At 45.5% G+C, this 24,983-nt stretch overlaps 1 protein-coding gene across 3 annotated transcripts in view; it reads left to right on the top strand.

Annotated features, from left to right (window-relative positions):
• Window positions 1–117: 117 nt before the first annotated feature.
• Window positions 118–24,983, top strand: part of DDX31 (DEAD-box helicase 31) — a 43,597-nt gene continuing 18,731 nt past the window's right edge. For 2 of the 3 annotated variants that reach the window (XR_006020359.1, XM_042052053.1), the window contains exons 1-17: window positions 118–182; window positions 741–994; window positions 1,167–1,242; window positions 1,659–1,702; window positions 2,053–2,123; window positions 2,398–2,462; window positions 3,272–3,316; window positions 4,589–4,630; window positions 5,395–5,459; window positions 6,247–6,366; window positions 6,635–6,741; window positions 7,463–7,698; window positions 8,047–8,223; window positions 10,643–10,702; window positions 16,676–16,726; window positions 18,710–18,849; window positions 24,254–24,335. Coding sequence is in view for 2 of the 3 variants with exons in the window: in XM_042052053.1 (XP_041907987.1) it covers window positions 147–182; window positions 741–994; window positions 1,167–1,242; window positions 1,659–1,702; window positions 2,053–2,123; window positions 2,398–2,462; window positions 3,272–3,316; window positions 4,589–4,630; window positions 5,395–5,459; window positions 6,247–6,366; window positions 6,635–6,741; window positions 7,463–7,698; window positions 8,047–8,223; window positions 10,643–10,702; window positions 16,676–16,726; window positions 18,710–18,849; window positions 24,254–24,335 (1,671 nt within the window). In the remaining variant the exon portion in view is untranslated. The remainder of the gene's footprint in view (window positions 183–740; window positions 995–1,166; window positions 1,243–1,658; window positions 1,703–2,052; window positions 2,124–2,397; window positions 2,463–3,271; window positions 3,317–4,588; window positions 4,631–5,394; window positions 5,460–6,246; window positions 6,367–6,634; window positions 6,742–7,462; window positions 7,699–8,046; window positions 8,224–10,642; window positions 10,703–16,675; window positions 16,727–18,709; window positions 18,850–24,253; window positions 24,336–24,983) is intronic. The other variant, XM_042052054.1, reaches the window with a different exon arrangement.

The following is a 24,983-nucleotide window of genomic DNA, read 5'->3' as shown; positions in this document are numbered from 1 at the left end:
GGGGCCCCCGCAGCGCCGCGGGGCGGGCAGGGCAGCCGGGTGGGCTCCGGTCTGTGGGGGGAGCCCCGCAGCCGCCGCCGCGCCGCCCTCACGGGCCGGGCCGGGCGAGGGGCGGCCCCGAGGCCCTGCGGAGGAACGGGTGGGACATGGCGGCGGGCGTGGGGATGCGCGGCGTCGGCCGGGTACGAGCGGAGGGGAGGGGAGGGGAGGGGTGTGGGGTCTGCGGGATATGGGACCGTGACCGAGCGGGGAGGCAGCGTCCGACAAGTTGTTAAATGGAGTCTTTGGCTTCCCCCGGCCCGAGCCGGGGCTGATGCGGCACCGGGGCTCGCAGGTGGCTCCCCGGGCGGGCTGCGGGCAGACGGCGCTGCCCCGACTCACCGCGTTGACCTTTGGCGGGCTGTGGGTGATGCTCTCCTAGCCCTCTGCTTCATCTCCAGAGGCTTAAAAATGCTTTTGAGAGACGTTTTTAAGCCATGTTCTGCCCAGTCACTGGAGAAGTTGAATGAAGTCCTTCAAGGATGAGCGCTAGGTATGGCTTGAGATTGCTCTTTGCAATGTCAGAAGTCTCAGGCGTGGTGGTGGATCTGTTGGAGTAGGAGTTGCATAGCTGCAGAAGGCAATTTTAGTTTCTTTAGTCATGGAGTGGGCGATTCCAGAAATAAGGCTCTGCTGTGGGCTGATGTTTGTGTGTTAACTCCCGGTCAGTGATGACTCTGGTGTATTTGTTCACTTTCAAGCAATCTGGTGCTCTGAAAAGGAAGCTGCAGCCGCCACATGAAAGCCCACCTGTGAAACGCAAACGTAAATTATCTATAAACACCTTCAGGAAAGGGGCCACAGCAGCTGACAGGAGGGAGGAGAGATACTCATCACAAAAACCTGTTCCTAAGAAGCAGTTGACTGACAACCAGAATGAAAGTCAGAAGAACAAACCTTTCATTAAGACGTCCAGCCTGTTTAAAAACAACCCCGACATCCCAGAAATTCAGAGGTATTTGAGACAAATGGGAGGGAAAAAAACCCTTTCAGTGTCTTGAATTCTTGCCCTTGCTTGGCAGAGCAGTTGCTTGGCAGATGTCATTTCATTGCTGATGAAGTAGAATGCTTTTGTATCATTTTTAACCCTAATGTGTGTTTTGTTTTGCTTGTTTCCCCTAACTCAGAAAAGAAGTGCAGCAGGTGCAAGAAAATGTTTTCACTACAGATTCCTTCAGCCAGCTGGACCTCCACCCACATCTGGTGAGTGGCAGGAAGGCCTACATGCCTCAAAAATGTGCATTTTGGGGTGGGGGCAGGTCAGAGAGCTGAGGGATGCCTCTTTATTCGTGGTGAGCCAGACAGGCTTGCTGGTACTTCACCTGATTTTGTCACTTAAGGTACTGATGTATGTCCTGACCTGTCCCCAGACACAGTCCCAGCACCCTTGACTGTTTGCAGCTGTAATACCAAAAAAACACAGAAAACCAGCAATGCTGTAACTCTGATTAACTAGCAAGTATTTTGAGAACATGAAAACTTTCTATTTTGTTGCCCAGGACCAGTTATGTAGAGAATAAATATAAGTTTTTTGTATTGTGCTTTATCTTGTACTACAAAAAATAACAAAAGGAACAGTTTGACAATAAAACCTTTACTTCTCTTTATTGTCTCTCTAGATCTCCACAATAAACATTGTCCTCAATATGTGTAGCATGACCAGGTAAGCAAATCAATATAAAAACTTTGCACTTTACCCCTAAAAGCCATCAGTATGTGTAATTGGCTTGTGAAGACCACAGTACCACTGTCCCATTTGCTGTTGGGTTTGTAGGCAGTCCTGCCTTCTAGTTTGGTACTTGAATCATAAACCCATCTGTTTTGAGTTTATCACATCTGATGCTTATCCAGAGGCTGTGCTTAGAAATCACCTCAGCTGATGCAGCTACACAGCAGAGATGAGTGTGAGAAATTTGGGCTAAAGAGTTTTGAGACAGTTAGTGCATGTTAAAACTGTAGGATTCTATCCTGTGTTGCATGTGCATTTCCTGCCCTGTTTTGTTTGTCACCCAGTGTTCAGAAGCAAACGATTCCTGTGCTCCTGCAAGGCAGGGATGCCCTGGTGAGATCTCAGACTGGTTCAGGTCAGTGTTGAATTGTCACTGTCCTTCTTAGGGTGTGTAAATTGGATTCATTTAGGTAGATCTTAGTGGGGTACCACACCTCTCTTTTCTAATTGACCCTTTATTGAATTGTCAATCTTCCATTCTGGAAATTTCCTACTCAATAGATACTTTTCCAGACTCTGACTGCAGTTTAAGAGTGGTGGGGCAAATGGTGCTTTGGTTTGCTGGAGTGTTGTAATTGCCACATACGTTTTTTAATGGAAAGTTCTCCTATTTTCTCCCATTTAAAAAGGTAAAACTCTTGCCTATGGGATTCCACTTGTACAGTCTTTGCAAGGAATGGAATCCAAAATACAGGTACGTCCAACAGCACTAAATATATTTGCTTTTGATATTGAGGAATGAAAATAAAATCCAGCTCTTGTAGTCATTACTGTCTCTTTTCCTTACAAGCAGTCTGTGTTCCCCTTTATTTGTACATGTGTCAGATGGGATTTTCCAGTTTTACTGAGATGTGGATGGTACAAGATCAATGTTAGCCATTCCCCATTGCTCCATGCAGCAGGATGCATTGGAAATGGGCTAAATTATCAGGTTTGGAGGAGGCAGAGAGCAGAAGAAATGGTCTGAAAGCTGGGAGAACTGAAAACAAAGGTTACTGCCATGTCTTTAGGGGGAGTAAGTTTTTAATCTTTGGCATGGAGTGGGTTTGGATAATTGCTCCCAATTTGGATCATACACCAGAAAATACTGCTGCAGATCTTGTGCATTTTATGGAAAGAGATCACCCTGAGTGAAGGGTTGAAGCATCTCCAGCCCGTCTTGGATTGTCACTCCCTGCAGCTGCTACCTACAGGTCGTTGCTGTGCATCAAGCAGGAGAGCATCCCTGCAGCTCAGAAACACAGGAGTGAAACAACGTCTGGGTGCACTGAAACGTTGGGTTTGACTGGAGCAGGTTTCCCAGCAGGGAGGAGAAGGCAGTGCAGGATCGATACGTTAAAGACTTGATTTTAAAAGCTGTGGGGCAGAAATACCCTAAAATGTTGTGTGCAAACTTGCACTAAAGCCCTCCAGAATCCTCTGTGTTGGCTGGCAGCAGGGGAGGTGTGGAAGGGCTGCTCAGTGCTGCCTTCTCTGAGAGGCCCTGCTCTTGTGTGTTTGCAGCGCAGTGATGGGCCCTACGCACTCGTGCTCGTCCCAACGAGAGAGGTAGGTGGCTTTTCCTTTCTCAGTCTGTTTGAACACTGATTTTTGGGGATGTAGATGTGGGTCCACCAGGGAAGGTGAACTCTAAAGTTAGAAAACACTGTCAGTCCTTTTGCTGAGATCTTGCTCTCACGGAGAGTTGTCATTTTTGTTCGGTGCCAACCAGAGTGAGAAAGAAGGAGTTTCTAAGTTCTTTTCCTGCAGTTGGAAATCTTTGTGAAGGCTGCAGCACCTCTCGGGCTCAGTGCATACCTCATGCCTTGCTCACACAGGGGAATGAGTAAAACCAATTAATTCAGCTTTGCAAATGTGTAGGTTTATACAAACGTTTCATTTTTAAAGCTGTTTTATCAAATCCTTAAATGAATGCTGAAGCTGAGGCCTCCAAGAATTGGTTTCTCCATTGAACTCTTCTATTTAATTTATATTATTTGCAGTTGCAAAGGCAGTGTCAGAGGAGGGTATCAACCTTTTACATTTTTTTTTTTGGTATGTCGAATGATAATAACTTCCATGTGGAGAATTGATTGCAGGTATCTCATTTGGGGTCCAATATTTTATGCAACCTGCAGTGCAATATCTCTGCTCTGTTCCCTGAAAGGAGAAAGCTCTGAAGGTATTTAAATTTTTACAGCAACAACTTAGCTGCCTCTTTAGGATGCCATCTGAATACTAAGCATGGAGGAAACTGTGTAAGCTCATTTAAAGGGTTGCCATTGAGAGTACTTAGGAAGATAATTTGTAATTACAATTGGTATTACTTTGTATTGGAAGCAATAACCTTCCTTGAGAAAAGAAATGCAGAGATAGGAAGATCCAATGGCACAATCACTCCATGGGTCAGGTGAGAGAACAGTGAGAGCTGCCAGAAGAGGATTGACCTATGTGTTTCCTTTCTGTGGTGGTTTTTTATCAGAATTTCTGTAATCTTCCCTTTTATTCTTCCTCTGGAGCAAAATCTTCTGTGCCTGTAGCTTGTTTTCTCCCTGGGGCATTCACAGAAGCCCACAGAAGTCTCTCTTGTCCTGAGAGCTGGCTCATGGAGCTGAGCCAGTAGAGAGGCTTTTGAACAGGCCAAAATATAATAAAAGAGAGATTCTTCAAGAGAAAAAAAATTAATAAGTGGCTTCTAAAAAAAATTAAGGATGCATTTAGAATTCTGATGTACATAACTAGATTAATTTACAGATTTTTTGAGCCATAGGAATTTGTAATCCATCTTTTTAGTCCAGAGAGACTTTGGCAGAGCTCATTTTCTTTTGTTGATTTCCATAGCTTGCACTCCAAAGTTTTGATACAATCCAGAAACTACTTAAGGTAAGAATTCAACGCTCTGTGTTCTTAGCTGTGTAAGGGGCTAAACAACTTCAGTTCCTGTGAATTCAGCTGGAGGTTTAAGGAAATGCAGCACCTGGCAAGATGTATGGTCCTTAAAGATAAATGTGTTTAAGTGTGTGATTTCCCTGTGGCATGTTTTAAATTATTACATGAGCAATTAAGTGATTAATTATGGCACCCTAGTTGCACATGTGCTGATAAACAAGCATAGTTGATTTTCACAGCCATTTGCTTATAGAAATACCTTTCATTGTCTCAGGCTGAGTTATGAATGGAAACTCTCGTGGTGACAAGGACCGTTTTACTGAAACTAATACTGGACAGATGGGTTTCAGATGGGGAGTAGGACTTGGTGAACTGCTTTGCCAGCTGAATGACTGGAGAAATGAGAAGGCTTTTAAAATCATTAAATGATAGTGCTTTCCTTGTAATTGGGGTAGAGTATCTTACATTGGGCTAGAAAGTGTTTAAATCATTTATTTATCTGATCCATATTTCCACCCCCTCTTCATTTTTTCCTTGGAATAATAGGGTACTTCCTTATTATTTATAAGTCTTACAAATTTATAAGTCTTAAAAAGAGACTTACAAGTCTTTTTTTAGTGCTGGAGCTGTGATCACATCACATGCACGCTGCTGTCAGCCCCATCCTCTCTCTTTTTGCCATGAAACATCATTTTTTGATTAGGCTTTGTCTTGTTATTAAGAAGAGTCATTGCTGGTCTTGGTTTTCCTGTCTGTAGCCATTTACCTGGATTGTGCCTGGAGTGCTAATGGGGGGAGAAAAGAGAAAATCAGAAAAAGCCAGGTAGGAAACCAACTTCTTAAATTATATTTTGAGCCCTTTATCTGTTACTCTTCTTCAGAGTGTTTTTCTTACTGGGAGGGAGGGTGGTGAGCTTGGATCAAGCTGTGATCCCCTGGATCTTACACAGGCACAGTGGCTGGGTCAGCAGGAAACATTCACTTCCCCCAGTTGGATCTGTTTCTAAAATGTTGATGAGCCTTCTGAGAAGATGATCTCTTGTGTCAGTATTTTTTTTTTCCTCTCCTGACAAACACCTGTATTTGCTTACCACCAAGTGCTGCCTACAGTATTTGTTATGGGGGAAATTGCTTTCTGGAGAAGAGATTTCCTGGTGTTAAAATCCCTTTTTTTTCCCTTTTCAAAAATGGAATTGTAAGCTGGTAATCCAAAATGGAATTTTCATTTCTCTCTATATAAGCATACACAAAAAGAAGTTTACTCTTGACAGTAAAACAAGTACTCAATTTGAAAAGAAAACCTGACTGGGGTGATTTTTTTTTTTTTTTAGTGTTATTAATATTTCTTTCCACCTCGTCCTTAGCAATGAGTGTGCCTTTGAGTATCAGAGTATCAATGATGATCAAGGATAAATGTTAGCTGAAAAAAAACTTCAGTTTTAATCAGCGAGGAAGTGCTGTCCCTGAATTTACTGTGGCACTTTTCACCTCTGTAGGTTCCAGCTCCTCACTCTGGGTCCTATTCCATCCTAACCTGCATGGGGTTGTTTTTTCTTTCTTTTTTTTTTTCTCTTGCCTGGGTTTTATTTTTTGTTTTTAAATCTTCACAGATTACGGAAAGGGATAAACATCCTCATTTCCACTCCTGGCCGCCTGGTTGATCACATCAAGTCCACAGAATGTATTCATTTCCGTCGCACTCAGTGGCTGATTATTGATGAAGCAGACAGGTAAACTTCCAAGGGCTTAGATATGGAAAATTATTACCATACCCTCTGCAGCATAATTCACTAAATATTAAAAAAAAAGTATGAGAGAGAGTGTGATCTTAAGCCATTCATGCTCAGTGGCCTCAGCCAAGCACCAGATGTCTGGGATTAGGACAAAATACCTGCTTTGGACAGATTGTTGGACAGTTATTCATTGCAAAGATGTCATGGAGTATTAAGACTTTCTCCTTCCTTACAGCACCTTTAACCATCTCTCCTGTTCCTGTAGGATCCTGGACCTGGGCTTTGAGAAGGATGTGGCTGTGATACTCAACGCTTTAAACACTGAGAGAGAGACACGTCAGAACGTGCTGCTCTCAGCCACCCTCACCGAAGGTGGGTTATGGACAGATGGGGGCTCTTGTAGCTGAATAATGCACAGGCAACTGCTGAGTAGTTGGTTGAGTCTGCCTCTGTCACAGCCCAGTGTGAAGCCCTTTGCAGAAGTGGAATAATGCCTGTTAATTTCTTTGGCTTATGGCACTTCCTTCATTACTGCAATTTCTGTCAGTGTATGTACTTCCATGGTCTCCACATATGTCTCCCAAATTCCATTGCAAAGTCACCATGAACCCGAAAGTTCGTTTGTTTGCTTTACAAACGCAGAATTAAGGCAAAAAGCTAATGGCAGGAGAGGTGTTGTGTGCTTTGCTCTGTATCATGCAAGCAGTCAGCTGCTGAGGCAGGAGCTGAACCAGGCCTCGTGACTCCTGCACTCTTGATAGAGTGAAGATCCGCTGGGTTTTTTCCACACACGTCTAGAAGCAGGCCTGCCAAATGCTGTCTGTCCATAAAGACATTTATGTACTGTGAAACAGCACAGTCAGCTGAAGAAGTGTCTTGTGAAGGTTCTGGTGGAGTTCGCAGCAGCTAAGCCTGGTAAGCCCTGAAAGGGCTGAGGTTTGCAGTGAGGGGGCTCTGCAGTGTCTGAGGGTGGCTCACTGGGTCCTTGCCCCTCACTCTTTTTCACTGGAATTGCGTTAGTTGGTTTTTTTCTTTGAGCACATCATCCCAGCCCAGACTGGGCCTCACATATCTCTCATTTCCTGTGGTTTAGGAGTAACACGCCTGGCCGATATCAGCTTGAATGACCCTGTCAGCATTTCCATAGCAGATGAACTCCAGAAGGTGCCTGAACCAGCATCTCAAACAAATAGGGAAGCCAGCAGTTCATCAAAGTGCATGGAGCAGGAAAACTTTGCTGTTCCTGAGACACTCCAACAGTATGTCATGATGGTCCCCAGCAAACTGAGGCTTGTCACGTTAGCAGCTTTTATCCTGCAGAAATGCAAGGTGAGACTCTGGTTGCATTTATATTACTAAGTAGCCCTTTGTCCTTTCCAACTCCTTTATCTGTTCCTCTGTCGAGGATAGCATGGATTAGATCCAGGGCTTTGAAGTGCGTCTTGAACCACGAGAGAGCTGAGGTGCTGTTGTGTCTTTCATGCTGGCAGAGAGATCCCTGTGCAGCATGTACTCATTCTTCTTTTGTGAACTCACTGTTTGGTGTCAGACTCTGTAATCCTCTCCCAGATAATGATACATCTCCAGAAGTGTAAATCACCTGGATCTTTTCACGATCAGGGAATTGGGAGAGGCCTTTGGAAGTGGTCATGTGCAATCCTCTTGTTTTTCCTGCAGTTTGAAAAGTGCCACAAGATGATCATCTTTTTCTCCAGCTGTGAACAAGTGGAATTCTACCACGAGCTCCTTGTTAAGGTCCTTTCTAGAGGGTCAGAGTCAGAGCAACCTGGGCGTTCATCCCTCTCCTCTGTGAGCTTACAGTTTCTACGTCTGCATGGCGACATGGAACAGGAAGTAAGCACTCTCAAAATGTCAGGACCTGCAGTTTTATTCCTTATTCCATATGATTTATTATGTGGCTATTTTGGGGAGGAGGGCAGAAGAGAGGAGAGAGAATCATTTCACCTCTAGGGGCCTCACTCTTCCATCTGCTAATGAGAGTAAGGATATTGTCCCATTTCTGGAAAGTACCTTGGTAGCTGTATCTGAAAAACGCACCTGAAGAGGCAAATGTGTTATTTCAGCAGAGCAGCCATTCTCTATTCCCAGTGGGTACACTAAACCATTTATGTCTCCATGCTTCTCTCTCATGCAGCCAAGACAGACTTTTAATGCCAAAGGAAAACCTTATCCAAGCCCCAAAACATTGTTACCTAATAAGTTGCCCCCAATAGGTGAGGCTGGAGCAGTTTGGCTTTGGGTTTGAAGAACAGTGTCTTGACAGTTTGCTGTTTTCCCTGGGATGGAATAATAGCATTATGACAGTGATTACCCCAAAATAGGTTTAGGTTTTAGCCAGTTAGGCCTGAGTGGAGAGGTTGGAGCTTGCTACAGAGGGCTGAGAGGCCAGGAGGAGAGTGTCAGATGAACTGTCACTGCAGAGCTTCTCTCAATAGCTGAGAGACCTCCCTTGGAAGTTCAGCCCCTGATCCTGCCCTTGGTCTGTGATGGAGAGAGTTGCCGCTCTACTCTGAGCTGCACAGCAGAGATGGTAAATGAATAGAGCTCTTCTGATGAAGCAAGAGGCGAAGAGCCATTGTTTTTCTCACTCATTCCCATCCTGTGGAGACCAGAAACATGTGCTTTGCTGTCCCTGCAGTCTGGCCTTTCCTCAACCTGCCTGCCTGAGCAAGTGAGCAGGCCTGGTCTGGCCCAACTCTACCCTGACCAGCTGTTAAGCCAACAGAACACCACTAAGTAGCTGGCACCAGGGGAAGGGTTTTGCCTTTTTAGTACCCAGTGTGTAATTAGTGCTTGATGTCTTCAAATTAAGAGCATTAATGGAGCTAAATTGTGGATCCCATATGGTACTGCTGAGCACGGCTGCTGTCATTGTCAACAAGATACAGCGTGCTCTCTTCTTTAATTTTTGTCAGCAGAGGGTTCAGTGTGTCAGCAAGGCCCAAGCTTCTCTTCTTTTCTAGAACAGCACCTCTAGCTGGGAGTCAGGTGTGTAAGGTTTCTTCTCTATCATCAAGGTAACAGGACATTCACTTAGCTCCTAGCCAGAGCTCTAGGGAAAAGCTTGAAACCTGGAAACAAGGATATTTTGGAAGGCCAGTAGAAAAGGGATTGTAGGTGCAGAGGTGGTATTGGCAAGGGAAGATCAAGTTCTGCTGAGACCTTTGGTTATTGGTGCTCAGAGATAGCAAATATCATTGTGATGTAATGTGAGTTGGGGAGTCAATTTGTGGAAAACAAGTTGTTAGTTAAAATAACTGGAATGTGCTTGGGAAGGTTTGGGGGCTGACAGAGCAGGAGGCTTTTGAAGGGAGCTAAGGGGCTGTACTGGGTGCCTGCAGCTCCCTTCAATGGCTCAAAGACTGCTGGGGGGATAATTTGGGACCTGGGGGCTGTGGGTGGTGCTGCCTGTGGGCCTGAGCTTGTGTTAGGAGTGGGGGCTGCAGGAGTTGTGGTGGTGCAGAGCAGAGATGGGGACAGGGACCTGCCTCTGACCCCAGTGGGAGGGAACAGCCTCAGTCCAGTGTCATCAGCCCCAATGGTGGCTTTTGCCAGTACAAGGGGAAGGCGTGGGAGGGTGCCTCCTTTCCCCCTTGGGCAGGGATTTCTGGCCATCTCTCCTGCCCTGTTACTTTGAAGACTTGTCCCACAGCAGTTCACTGTGCAGCTGAGCATCCCTGACACTCAGTAATTCCAGTGTCAGAGCAGTGGCTGTGTGCATGCCCCATTGGGCACATGATGAGGCTGATCTCTTGTGATGTGATTGTATCACTGTGTCAACAAAATGGGCTTATCCTGCCCATCGTGTGACTGGACAGACAGCAGTGAACATGTCCAGCTTTGCTTGCTTCCACAAAAGCCTGTGTTGCCCACAAAGCGTGCCAGTGCTTCTGTTGGTGCTGCCTAATCCTTTGTGGATCCCCTCTCCATGTAAAACAGCTCCTGTTTTCTGGCATACACAGGCTATGTTTCTGTGCAAACTGTGGAGGTGTTGGCTGCTCTGATTTGACCAAATGCATCCAGGCTTCCCCAGACACTGCCTTCCTACCTGGGACCACACCTGTGTGCCACAGATTTTTCCATTTGCAAGAAGAGTCTGACTGGCACTCATGAGGCCAATTCCTTTTGCTTTTGAATCTGTACATGAGCTAGTGAACAAGACACAGTTAAATTGTTACCTTAGCTAATTTGCTTTGTGTTCGATTGTCATGTGCGTAAGCAGTCTTTTAATTCTTCCTTTTCAACCTTCTAGGAAAGGACAGAGGTCTTCCAGGAGTTCCTAAAATCCAAGACTGGCATCTTGCTTTGCACTGTGAGTAACTCAGAGTCCCTTTGCAGCTCCACACTAATGGGCCTGTCTGATCCCTAAGGGTAACCAGAGGAATTGGCACTGAGCTCTAATTCCAGCTCACTGTCTGACCTTGAGGAAAGTCATCTCTTTTTTCTGCATCTCACATGTTAAGTAAGGACTGAGGCCTTCTTTGCAAACTATTAATATGGTCTTCTGCTGAGTTACCATATACAGGAAGAATGTATGTCTTATCTTAGAGACCACCAAGTATTTTGCACGGTCTTATGTCTAGAAAAATCTGTTCCTTTGAAGCTGGAACCTTGCCCTCTACATGCAGCCAGTAGAATGCAGTCCTGACTTGTAGTGTACCCCGTAACTGCCAGGAGAATTGGATGGAATGTGGTATTTCCCATCTTAATATCTACCCCAAGGGTAAAAACAACCACCTGCAGAGGTGGAAGGGGGAGCTCAACCAGAGAAGGGGTCATTGGAAAAGCTCATGCTCTGCTGCTCTCCTCACCTTGTGCCCTTCAAGCTCCTTCCAAGGATGCTGAGGGAGAAATTCTTGTCCTCTGCTGAGGTTTGGTGGCACCCTTGGGTTGTGGTGGCACCTTCACCTCTCGCTCCTGACCTGCTGGGGCCACAGGCTGCTGCAGTGGTGCAGAAGGCTGCACAATTTGCTCTCTAATAGTGGCAGCTGTTGATCTGAAAACGTGTGAATCTTGGCGATTTCTACCCACCGCAAACCTGTAAATTACAGCGATCGGGAGTAATTAGAGCTGAGAAACCCTCTCCAGCTCTGAAATGACTCCTGTTCCTGCTGCATGTTATTCTTAAAGGAAACCAGTTGCAATTTTTTCAGAGAGTGGGGGGCTGAATTTTCTCTTTTTTCTGCCCACAGTTCAAACTAGGAGTGCCATGTATATAGGAGTGTTTGATTTAGCATTGCCAAATTATATATAATGTCACCTGTAAAATTCTACTTGTTACATTCTGGTCCTGCTTTGTGTGTACAACCTTTCAGAGATTTGGTCAAGGTCAAAATGCATCTTTGCAGTGCGTAAGTGGAACTTTAACTTGGTTTCCTTGTATACAGAGGTGGTACTTGAGTATCTGAACTAGGGAGGAGAGCAGAGCTTAAATCATTCAGTGGTGTAGATTGTTTTGAAGATAAAAAGTGTTTGGTAAATTCTAAAAAATAAATAGCTAAACTTTGTTGTTCTTGATGCACCTGCTGCCTACCTGAGGAATGTCAGGTACGTGTCTTGCTATTGAAATTCCAATTTAATGGGTTGGGAAAGAAGGTAAATGCTCAGTTTTAGACAAAGAGAAAGCAGAACCATTGCAATCACTGGGCTATCAGTTCCTGGGTGAGAAGGTTTGAAGGGAAAATGTAGCCTGTGACAGGAAAAATCTGTCAGGAAATGTGCAGCTCTTGGCAAGGTAGGAAGAAGAATTTGGATAAAGAAATCTTAGTGGATGGGATTCCCCTCTTGAGACACTGGAGATACGGTTTGATTTCTTGCTGTGCCACAGACTCTGTGCAGGTGAACATGGAATTGGGGTGACAAGGCAAGAAACCACATCTCAGTTGAGCAGCAATAGTTGTGGGTTTGCTCCTGAGCTGTCACAAATGGGAGGTAATGGTCATAAATGGGAGATAGTGTGGAGTAACCTGGATTGCCATGAAGAGGGTGGTGTAAGGTAACACATTTATTGTAACCCTCCTCCTCTTCAATCTAAGCCACTTTGCATTTCCTGCAAGGCAGGGATGCAGATCCTGATGGTTACGGTGACTGCGGCTCAGCTGGCACGTGGTCAGCACGTTAAGCACAGTGAGTTGTGTGTGTGAGTCCAAAAATCTCTCTGTGCTTCAACTCCCCATCTGTAAAATGGGGAAAGTAGCACAGTTCCATCTTACAGAGATGTTGGGAGGACAAATGCATTGAAACCAGGAGGTGGCCTGTTACCACAGTAATGGGGACCATATGGACACCTTAATATAGAGATACACTTTGCACCAGTCCCACATTACAGGTGCCTCCCCAACGCAGATGTCCAAAGGGCAGCCAGGCTCTGTGACCACCTCCTGCCTCTAAGGGCATTGCTTTTTCTGACACTCTTCTCCATAGCAGCAAAAAAAAATATTCTGCAGAAAGGTGGTTCTGTTCTTTTCACTATGAAATCACGTTTTGTGCCCACAAAATTTTGAAACCTGGCTCACAAAAGAGCAACACAAATAATGTTGCCGTCCTTCCCTTGTCCCTTATGCCATGTTCTCCACCCATCTTTCCGCTCTAGTAAGCAATGGGACCTGCTGTTCCTTTTATTAATTTGCTCTATGTCATATGTATATTAATATATTCCATAAAATATTTTTGCCAGACAATATAAGCTGGCAGGCAAGAAAATAAAGAAGGGCCACGTATCTCAGAGGGTCTCGTCCAGATTTATTTCTCTCTCCTTCACTGAAAGTTCTTTGCGGCTTCCTTTGGGATGTGCCTTTTAAACAAGTTCATCTCTTCCAGGGAGGGAGGAAAGATCATTTGGAGATTGTTTGCTGTTTACTCAGTCACGCTAACTCATCTTGCCAGTTTTCTGGCGGCCCCAGCCAAGAGCTTTCGCCTCTGACAGCTTCTGTGCTCTCCCCTTCCTCCTCTGATTACGCAGCCCAATCTGTCACCCTGCCGACGGGGGTCTCTACCCTGCTGATGGCTTTCCACACTCGGCAGTAATGACTTTTGGCAGGCCGGGAAGGCGCGAGAGCTTCTTCCCCAGCTTGGAGAGCCGTTAGGCCCTCTCTGCCTGTTAGCTAAAGCACTTTGTGAGGTTCTTTGGTAAATAAATGAGTCATTTTAATCCAACTGACAGCCTGGCACCTGAGCAAGCTGCCTTCCATCTGTACTTCTAGGCCTCATGTAGGCAGCCAATTGTCAAGCTCAGGGCCTTCAAGACCTCACCATTGAGTGTCTTTCAAAAGCAACTTTAGCAATTTCCTTTGCCCTAATTAGATCGTGTGAGAGGGACTGAGCAAACCAAGGCCCTTGCAAAACTTTTGTGGCCCTGTTGGTTCTGATCTTCTGCAGTGACAGGACTCGCTTTCAATGTGGCCTTTTTGCCCTTCATTCCCTTTTACCCACCCTCTGTACCCCATTCCCTGGCACCCACCCCCTGTATCCCATTCTCTTGCACCCACCCCTGTACCCCCCAACCACAAGCACAGGCTGGTAACATGAATTATTCAAAGCAGACATTTCAGCCTTTCTAGCATCCCTCAGGTGGATTGTTCCTTGATCCTGTGCCCCTGTGTGCCTTGCAGTTGGGATCAGGGCAGGAACATGGTTAAGGCTTCAGGTTATTGTGTTTGCTTGGCATCTGGGCTTTCTTTAAAACTGCACTGGTGTAGGTTATTTTTTTTTTGCTCCCATGAGATGGTCACTGAAGAATTTGCCCTTCCACTGCCCGTGGAAAGGAGGCAGCAGTGACCTGCCGAGGTGTCATATCTTTGATTTCCCTGTAATTAAGGAATGGTGGTGTGAGGTCACACGTGGAAAGGGGAGTGCCATCTGAGGCAGTGGAAAAGAGGGGTGAGTGGTATATTGAAAATCTCTTGGGATTCTTGAAAGAGTACTGGCAGCAGGTTAGTGCTTCTGTGAGTGGAATAAATGTAAAACTGGATAGTTGTTGTTTGAGCTGTGTTCTCTCTCCTGGAAAAGCAACCCACAAATATTTTTCTAAAATTCTGGGAAGTTGAAACTCATGGGCTCTGCCAGCAGAGGAAAGCAAATCAACTCAAACTTTTTACCCTAGTCCTACCTTGCTGCTCTCTATCAGGGTCTTAGAGAAAAGCAGCTAGAGGAGACACAGGTGGACTGATACTGAGGAATCTTTGAGAGTTTGCAAAACACTCCAATTACCAGTAAATCCCAAGAGACTTGTGAAAGAAAGCCAAGGGAACCCCCAGGAGAGTAGCTGCTGCTATGTGTCAGTAACAGCTGAGTGGAGTTGGTGGCATTGTGAAAGCAATCGTGAATGCAAGGCTGGTGATGGGAGGAAGCCTTCTCCTAAAATGTTCTCCCTGGCTATTTATGAGGCTTTTGGTGAACCTTTTCAGCTTGGGCAAACGCACATGAAAATGCTGTCTGTGGCAGTGATTTTCCAAGCTGAGATGTTGAGAAAATGTGTCTTGGAAGAGTAGGAAAAGAATCTGGATGGATGAGAGGGATGGCTCCTGCCCACGTTGTCTATTCCTTCCCCTATTAGAGGTGCTCCTGACCACAGGGCTGGCTTGGTGTTGGTTTATTTTGGGGAAACTGCCCTGTCCCAAGGTCAAAGCCCTCTCCTCAGACAGCATTTCCTCAGCTCCTGGGTGTGAGGAGGAGCACAGAGTAAAGGAAAAGACCAAAGCCTTGTCAGCGTGGAAGAACAGAGCCAGCCAGCTCGGAATCAGACGTCAGCGCTCCTGTGTGATCGCGCTGTAGAGTTTATAGTCTTGTTATCCTGGTAACTGCTGTACACGCTTCCCGACTCCCCTTGATTTATTTCCTCCAACCTCCTTTAAATGGCTTTTTGTACATCTGTTCATTCTGACTCTGGGAACAAGTCACTCCTTAATAAGCGTGTTGGAGCGCGAGTGTGCGTTATTTCGGAGTGGGCACTGTGGAAAGTGTCTCCTCTTTTACTGCAGCTGGAGCCACAAAACAGCCTGGTTAGTGCTTATGGGAAGGCCTTTGCTGCCAAAACATCAGCTTCCCATTCTTTTAACGTGTGTGGGAGTTGCATGAAAACACTTCAGTGGGTGGCTGACACATTTTTAGTACATTAAGCTCCTGCTTACGTCCTTAATATATTCTATTTTGCAACTAGCTAAAAGATACATGTGTTGCAAAACATTTCCTAACGGAGTGAAGTCTGCACACCTGCTCTGCTATTGCGCCTGGTGAATGTAAAATCCGAGGAGTATGTGAGGACATTACTAATGAACAGAAAATCAAGAAGGGAGATTGAGATGTGTTTGCACTCTCCATTTTGGACAGGATTTAAACTCTCGTTTCTCTCTGAAGGGGTATGTTTTTGGAGCTATTCTGACTGTGGATAACTAAAGGGTCTCATTCAAGTCCTTCTCCAAGTTGATAGGTTTTCTCACCAGCTGGCACATCAAATAAAACCTTGACAGCAGCTTCAGACTCTTTTCTTCACGGCTGCATTTTGTTTCTCCAAATCAAAGCCAGACTGCAAATCTAAGGCATAGCTGAAGTCCCCTCTCCTTGAGCTGTGCTCCAGATTCCTGCAGATTCTGCTAAATTGTTTATTGGCCTTTTATTTTAGGGCCACATGACCTGCAAGTCTTCTGCTCCTCAACTTCAGACCATCACCTAGGAAACAACTAATTATTTGTAGGTAGAGATCAATGTATCTTTGGATGTTCCACCCAAGGCCAGGTGATTCTTGACTGTTGGCCTTTATTTTTTTTTTTTCCCTTTTCATCATAAGAAGTCTGGTTTTGGTACTTAGATTTGCTGTGGAGAAAGGTGTGCTCAGAAATCGTGCTGCCTTTCAGAGGTTTAATTCTGCCTCTCTGTGTTTGGGCAGTAGGTGCCCATGAGAAGATCTCTTTTCATCAGTGAAACAAACTGAAGAACCAAAGGTATCGCTGCCCCTTACACAGTGGATTCTGTCAGATATAATGCAAAGGGGCTGTAGGAAATGCTGTAATTCAACACCACCATCCTGAAATAGGTGTTTCTATCCTCCAGGCTTTGGGCCATAGTAGTGGATCATTTTTTATTGTATTAGTCTGCTAACAATCCTTGCATTTTAAACCCTCAGTGTTACTTCTGACCTTCAGTCCATCTTTCCCCAAACTAGACACATAAAATTCCTACTTGCCTAGCCAGCATTGCTTTCAGACATAGTTGCCATCCCAGAAGACTCCTCACTCTGCTGATAGCTCCAAAGGATTTTTACTAAAGTGATTTCCTTATTAATTTTAAGGATGTGGCAGCACGGGGACTGGACCTGCCTCAGGTGACCTGGATTGTACAGGTGGGTTTGCTCTGTGTGTCTGTGTGTGTTAAGTGCAGCCTTGCTCAGATGAAATCCCTTCTCAGTCCAGAACCTTCCTGCAGTTGGCTGGTCCTGGTGCTGATGCCTACAGGTGTGGGAGACCTCCAAGTTCCTGACTGCAGGACTGGGACTCTGGGTTTTGCCAGGATACAGCATTGCTACCATATCCCTGGTCTGTTTTTCTCTTTAATAACTCTGGGGTTTTCACTGGTTGGGATAAAACACCTTCCATTTCCCCACCCAAGAAGCCAATTTTTGTGAAATCCTGGCCATCTCTTGCAGTTCTGTTCCTTTCTTTCCTAGCTTGCTGGGGAGGCAGTTCCATGAGGAGTTTAAGTGCATTCCTGATGTTAAACATTGAGTAGCCCAATAGTGTCAGTGCAGTGACCTACAGAAACTGAGTGTTTCCAGTGAGCCTTGGCTGGATTGGGGCTGAGTAGCTGCAGGCATCCAGCTTCCAGTAGAACTGTATGGTTCAGATTTTCCCTGAAAAGAAAAAAAAAAGCCCAACAAAACCCCACACTGCTGCATTGCTGTTGACAGAAATACAGTCTTAGGGAAAAAAAATAAAAACAAAGGAAGATGGATTGAACCTTAAAAATAGCAGCCTGTCGTTTCAAAGAGGAGGCTGAGAGCATGAGGCAGATTTCATTTCTATAAAAGATTTATAATTAAAAAAAGGTTAGTTGAACTGAGGAAAAACTGATCCAGAGATTCACATGTATCAAGCAACACCTGGGTAAAAGGAACAGGGCACAGAGCCTCAACAAAGCTTTTTAATTTCTACCTCATCCCTTCAGGTAACAAATTTGATTTGATTTTTGTGTTTTTTAAAAAAAGAATGATTTTGTAGCAGCCAGCTAGTCGGAGAAGGCTGTGGAAGTGAAGTCTTTAATTCCCAGATCTGTATATTAATATAATTTAACCAAAGATATAGTTGCCAGTGCTAGAACGCAGTGCAAATTACCTAAAGCCCTGGGAGACTTCTGTGTGTCCAGAAGGCGAAATCTCAGCTGTCCTGAGGGCTGTGTCCAAGAGCAAGGACCTGCAGGGAGCAATTAGATTGCTCACAGCATCTTACTCACACCTCTAGCCAGTAGAAACTTTGCCAGAGGGCACAGGTATAAACACTAGAGTGAGCTTTGGTTGTTGGGTTTTTTCCAGTTAAACTGCTGAGGGCTCATTTCTGAGCAGTATCTCTGTGCATGTTCATTTTTTCCAGGAAAGAGAGGAGGGGGGGGAAAGAATAGGGGGAGGTTAAAGGGAGGGAAATGTGTCACCCATTATCAGATCTTGCAAATGGCTGGGCAGTTTTGATTCCCACTTAGGTAAATGAGAGGCACTGCTATATTTGGGGAGTCTTTAAGGAACATTTTCATGGTGCCTGGTAGTTGGACAGGGGAAGACAGTTGCTACCTGTGTCATCCATTGCTGAAAGCACTTCCTCCTCTCTCTTAGATTTATTCTACCCTGTAACCAGCCATGATTTGCTTTAATCCAAAAAAAAGCAATTTAGCCCAACTCCAAATTGGCATCAGTTGTTTTTTCTTTTGTGTTTTTTCTCCCAAATGCAGAGTAGGCAGCTCCCCACTCCATGTGGGCAGTCCTGGGCACTCTTTGCTGTGAGATTTGATTAGATTTGGGGGGCTTTTTTAGGGGAAGCAAACAGGTTTCTGACGTGCCTGTATCGAAATAAAATCTAAAAGGCAGAAAGAGACACTGAGACAGGGAAACTGTCCTATTATCTGAAAGTTGGCCAGTGTGTCACATTCACATGTCAAAAAGCTGCCGTGGCTGAGAGGCTGAGTGATGGTTCTGGGGCTGAGGCGCGTTACAAGCAGCCCAACTCCTCGGGAGGTGCAGTGTGTGGGGGTGTGCCTTTTGTTCCAGGTGAGCGGGCTGGGGGTCTCGTTTATAATTAACACGCTGCATCCCGTTAATTCCTCCTTCCCCTTTCCCAAGTACAACGCTCCGGCTTCACCTGCGGAATACATCCACCGGATCGGGAGGACGGCGCGCATTGGCTGCCGCGGGAGCAGCCTGCTCGTCCTGGCGCCTTCGGAGGCAGAATATGTCAGCTTGCTGGCTTCTCACAAGATTAAGTGAGTCAGAAACGCGAACAAAAGTTTCAGCTCATCCTTGCTAATTAACCTTCCGTGGCACTTTCAGCGGGACTGTGTCTCGTGCAGGTTTTAATAAGAATTTATTAATTCTTGTGATCCAGGCCTGGCCCCAGACTAGCAAAAGGAGAAGAGGGGAAGTGTGTGAAAATCATCAGCCTGACATGTTGTGCATGAGTGAATGTGTGTGGTGAGGGGCAGGGAGGAGATGATAGTCGGAGATCCTTTGCACTCCATTGTTTTCTCTCTGGCCCTGGGTTCAAATCGTGACTATGTGGAGATCACAAGTCAAACGAGCCTGTCAGATGCTGCCTGGCCATCTGCCTGCATGGCACACCATATTGGCAGAGACTGTGCTGGCCCTTTGGGAGAGATCTGGGGGAGAAATTGCTGGGGAGCTGTGGGTCATATCTGGCAGATAATTGACGAAGATGTGTTGTTTAAGTGGCTTGTGACAGGAATAGGAGAGGCTTTGGCAAGTGCTGAGAGCCCAGTGTGGTCCTGAAAGGCAAAAAGGGAGGGTGGGCTCTGCAGACCCAAAGTGGGGTGTGCTTCCAAGCCTGGGAAGGCTCCTCTTAACCAGCTCTAGCTTGGACTTGGGAGTAGACAGCAAGGAGAGCGAGCCAGGCGCAGTAAGGACCAGCCCAGTGTGCAGTCAGGTACCTGATGGCCGACACATGATGAGATTTTAGTCCAGCTCTGCTTGCACACTGGTCTTTTTGTGGAGAAAACCCACAACTGGCTGCTCAGCATCGCTAGGCAGGATCTCCAGCCTCCTCAGCAGCCACTGGGTGTTTGTGCCTCCCCTTGCTCCCTGCTCTGCTGTCTCTCAGCGTTTGAGAACATCAGCAGAGTCCCTTCAGTGTTGTAGCAGTGTTGATGGAGCCCTGTAAACTCATGCACAAATTAGTTCCCTTTTATTTCTTGTGTTTCTGTCGGGTGGAGCTGCTTGGAATCTAATTTGGTTTTGCATCCTTGAAACAAACAAATGTTGGCAGTAAATACAGGCTTATTCTAGGCTGTGAGCCATTTAGTGGTCTAACAAAGAGCCATCCATCATCCCAGGTAACTATCTATTAAGCAGACACCAGCAAGACATGGAAGGCTAAGCTGACAGGGTTTTTTTTCATGTAACAAACAGCACTGACATTTAAAGGTGAAATCCCACATAATTGTGAATTTTTAACTCCAAGTAGAAAGTTCTATTTTTCTATTTTCTAATATTTTGGTAGTGTTAGAGGAAGGAGAGGGAAATTTCCTTCTTTTTTATTTTAAATGTTAATGCTTTTATCCAGTGCTGTTGTTTTTTAACAAGTTTAGGGAAGTGTCACTCAGGCTGGCAATTACATCTGCTAAGGAGACCTGCTGTTGAGCTGGCCATGGTCTTCAGGAATCTTGAAGACTCTGAATAAGCAAGGGAGGTTTATGCGAATTTATTTTTCCTTCACTTTTCAGAGCCAGACAACTCTGGGGATTGCCTTTTCTTGGTTGGTTGGTTGTTTTGTGCTCTTCATAAAATGTGCTGCCCTGCAGATAAAGGACTTGCCAGAAAGGAGTGTAATTTGCCTTCCTTGACCCCCATCTTCAGAGGGAAGGCAGTGAGTGCCTGACGGGCATGGGGCGATTCGGCCTCTCTGCAGCCGTGTGGCCTCCGCTCTTCCCACGTGGATGAGGAGAAGGGGCACCAGGATAGAGCAGGGAGCTGATGAATTACTGAGAAGATGCAGGAAGGCAGCTTGAAGCTCAAGGCAGCAAGTGCCATCAGCACAAATTGCCGTTACCCTTCATAAACAGAGCGTTATGATGATAATCCTGACAATTTAATTCAGTGCGAGGGCGAAAGACAGCGTGTGTTGGACTGTCACTGAGCCTCTTAAGCACTGCTCATTTCTGTTCCTTTACCCTAAGTCTTTGTAGCTTTTGACTTGGTCTGCACAAGTTACTGGAGTTGGCTTTTTTTTTTTTTTTTTTTCATTCTTAGCCTAATTTTTGAATCTCTGGGATTTTTGTCGAGGATGAGAATGTGTTGTGAATCTTTTTTTTAATTTGTTGGGTTTTTTTTTCCTTTTTTAAATGAAATTCCCACTGGGTTTATTGAAATGTAAATACTTCATAAAATATGTATTTTGAAGAAGACAAAGCATGAGATGTGTCCCTGCAGCTGGTGTAAATGAGCAGTGCTCTGCTGGTTTACAGGGGATGAGGATCTGACCCAGAGTTTTTTCCTAAACCCCTCCACCCACCCCAGCATGCATGGGAGTAAGTCCAGGAATGTTGAGAGTCGGAAGTAATGAGAGCAGACGTGGCTTTGTTCCTGGATGAAAATCCACTTCGGAATTAGAGATGACTGCCTTTGAAATTGGAAATCGCTCGCAATTAATTTTCACCGGTACCTGAAGCCTCTCCTTGGCTTCCAGTGTGGAAAAGCAGCGTTAGCCTTTGCCAAAACGATCTCACTTTGGCTCTGCTGAGATCAGTCATTCCCGTTGGGGCTCAGGAAAGCTGCCTCTCTCTGCAACTTTCTGTTTGGGCTTTGTGTGGCTGGAAGTTGTGGCTGCTCTGCCCAGCTGTATGTGGATGTGCAGGCACGTGCACACTCATGTTTTCTCTGCATTCCCTCTTTCCTTTTTTTTCTTTAAAAAAAACGGGTTAGACTCCAAAATGTTCTGTCTCAGCTCCAAGCACAACTAACAGATTTCCCTTCAAACGGAGGAGGCAACAAGCAGAAGAAATGTGAGGTTCACTTTTTTTTTTCCTTTATGTCTCTTCTAGTCCCTTCAGCTGCAATCTCGCAGTGCCTGCCTCGACAGCTATCAGATAATTTCTTTATCTGCTAACGGCGGCCTAACTAATTTATAAAGGAAGAGGCATCACCGTGAAGGCACGAGTCGTTTCCCTGCCTGCTCTGGGGTTGTGCTGTTCCCCCCTCCCGGCTCCCTCGCCTGCTCCCTGCTGTGAACCCAGTTCAGGGATCTGTTGCTGGCGACGCGCCAGGCGAGGGGAGGACCCGAGAGGGGGTGACAACTCTGACAAATCAATGTCAAAGGTTTGACATTTTCATTCATAGCGGTGTCAAAGCAACCTTTGCAGGGGGAAGGGGGAGGTCTGCTTTCCTCTTGCTTAAGTGGTTGCCATTTATGTTTTAATTTGCTGTTATACGTCTCAAAACCAAACAGAGAAACCCTCAGTTGTCGTTTTATGCTCCATTTCCCTTTCTCCCCCATCGCTCCCCCGCCTTTCTCTGCGTCCTCTGCGAAGGAATCTGTGCGTGGGCTGACCCAGCTGCACATGGTGGGGCTGATCTCCCTTGTAGTGTGTCTTATGGCCACTCTGGCCCATCCCTTTCAGGCTGGATGGCTGTTCCTCTGGAGCGTCTCCTTTCCTTATGCTGTGATGCTGAGTTGGCTGAGGTAAAGGCAGATTGCAAAAGTAAAGGTGTTTGTTGCTTTAACTGGGAAGGATGGGGAGCAGGTGAGGATCACAATATCCCGTCACACGGTGTGGCAGAGATTCCTCCATTCCTGCTAGCCATGTGTTAGAGAGTTTTGAGTGAAAAGAAAGAAGATACCCTTGTGGTAATTTCTTTCTGTACTTTACAAACTGAGTATCAGCAACGCTTCCTTTCAGAAACCACAGGTGTCTTTCTGACCATCTGAGATTCAGGAATCTGAGAACTGTTGGACGCCAAAGATTTCTCTTTTCCTTGGATTGGTTTTAATCCCAAGTGAACTCCTTGGCTTCTTTTCTAGAGATGACCTTTGCCCATTACTGAAAATTTTGGCCCAGACATCAGCTTGTATGATCTGAGTAATTCCCTTGGAAATGGGACCCAGTTTGGATGCAGCTGTAATATTAATGGCCTGGAGCTGCACAGCTGCACCTGTGCTGTCACCTGGTGCACGTGCATCCCCTAAGACAGTGTTAAAGAGGACAAAGAATTTGTAGTCTCCTGTAAATGCACCTTTAAGCAGGACTGCTTACTTGGAAATGAGGCAGGTTTGTAAGCATTTCCATATCTGGGCCATAGCAGGACCCAGCAGTGCCTTGCAATCAAGACTGGAGAATAAATCATCTGGTTGAGCTTACAGGAGGAATGTGAGTCGACAGAATGAAAATAAATGCCCAGTGTGAAGCCTGGCTAGGACAGCTGACTGAGTCTCCTGTATTTAAAAAAAGTGCTGTGGGGTCCCTAATGGGCTGGGCTTTGGCTTTGCACTTCAGATGAGAGGGAAGGTGAGTTTTCAGAGCAGGGAAGGAAATCAAACTGTGTGTCTGGTGTCAGAGGTGGCTTTTGGGGCTAAAAATGAATTGGAGGGTGAGTTTGTCCATTGGGAAGTGCCTCTGAGCTTTGACCTGAGCGAGGTAGCAAGAAGTTAGAATCATGTGGGATCCTGTGGGAAAGGAAGAGTGATGGAAGACCAGAGGGAAGGAAGCTGCAGGAGAATTGGTTTGATAGGAAAAGTTCCCCCAAGTTTTGTTGTTGCCCTCTGAGCTTGAGTCACTGTGAGAGGAAGGAGCTGTGTCTTTGCACAGCTTTGGTTTTAGCTCTTCAGTTTTGTGAGTGTGGTCACTAACATGGGTGGAAACAAATGTGTGTAAACATGAAAGCATCATCCTTTGAGTGAGGGTTGAGCACAGTGTCTCATTCCAGAGACTCTGGAAGCTAAATTGGAGGAGACAAGATGTAGCAGAAGTAGCAAACTAAGTGGAGCAGGTGTTTCCAGCCTGTGTGTGCCTCAGTCACTCTCTTTCTCCCAGCTGCACAACCGACCTTCTGCTCCTGCCCACGGCATTAAGTGAAAAAAGAAATGTTGGACAACCCCTGGCTTCAAAGTGGAGGTTGCAGATCTTTTTCTTTATAGTTACAAAGCAAATTTACAAGAAGCATTAATGTTATGAGCTGCTTCAACTCTGTCTTGAGTTTCTTTTGGTGAAAAGCATAACCAGGTGTTTCCCAATTGTCTTGCTGCTTCTCAGTGCAAGGAAAGAAAAGTTACAAAAATAATGGAAGTGCAATCCAATTTATTTCTTTAATCAGTTCCTCTTGGTTGAGAGCCAAGGAGACTTTCAGTGGGTGGAAAGTCCACCCTCAGTTATTTTGATGCTCTCCTAGAATTGGAGTGTGTGCTGGTGATTTAAAACAGTGACAAGATTGTGGGTTCCTGTGTCTCTGTGCCACTGAAAGCACTGGTTTGGATTTTACAGTAGTTCCACTTTCAGGGGTGCTGAGGGAGTGTCTGGGCTAAGGCCTCGTGTATTTCAGGAACGAATTCTTAAGCTGAACTGTGAATCTCAATGGTTTTGCTCTCCATTACCAGTCTGTGCCTCATTCCATGCCATGTTTCAAAGTAGGAGAAATAGTAATTTTTTATCTTCGTTGCTTCAGTGTTTCAGAGCTAAAGATGGAGAAGGTGTTAGCCAGCCTGATGAAAGATGATCGCTTCAAGTTGCACAGACCAAGAAGAAAGGTGAGTTATTCTGGTGCTTTGGAATTGCTCCAGTTTTCACTTGCCAGTTAAACATCACAAGTATTCCTGCCTTAGCATCTGTCTTTACATCCATGATGTCAGGCACTGTAAATAATTACAGAACTACCTTATATCACAATATTTCAGTCTTTTGTTGTTCCCAGAAAGCAGTTTCTTGCTAACTCTTCAGCAAGTATCTTTGTAACAGATAGGGAAGGTTTCTGGATGCAAAAGCTCTGTGCTTTTTCCCACACAATGTTTCTGTTTTTCTTGTGTTTTCTGCACTAAAATACTGTTGGAGATGACAAATGGTTCTAAACTTCTCTGAAGAAACAAGGAAAATGCATTTGGTGATGTGTTACATAGGGCTTTTTATCATATGTATTTACTTGGAGCCTAAAACAAAGCTCCCTGGGTCGACAAGCACCTTTTTATTGACCTGGGCAAGCTTTGGGTCTGCCTTCAAGTTGCTAATTCACAGAATTCACTCATTTGCAATTGATGTCTCGGGCGTTGCTGCTCTCTGGCAAATTAAATCCTGCAAGAACCTGCATTTTGAATGGAAGTCAAGAATGTGTCAAGCATGATGCAGCACACACTTTTTTCCCCTCTTGTTGCTGTTTTGCCTGCTCGTGCTTTTGTTACCCT

This window comes from Corvus kubaryi, unplaced genomic scaffold, assembly GCF_017639235.1.
Source record: "Corvus kubaryi isolate FWS band 111438036 unplaced genomic scaffold, C.kubaryi_AGA036_p1.0 78, whole genome shotgun sequence".
Classification (NCBI taxonomy): Eukaryota; Metazoa; Chordata; class Aves; order Passeriformes; family Corvidae; genus Corvus; species Corvus kubaryi.
The sequence above is the reverse complement of the archived record's forward strand: the minus strand, read 5'-3'. Positions and strand labels throughout refer to the sequence as shown.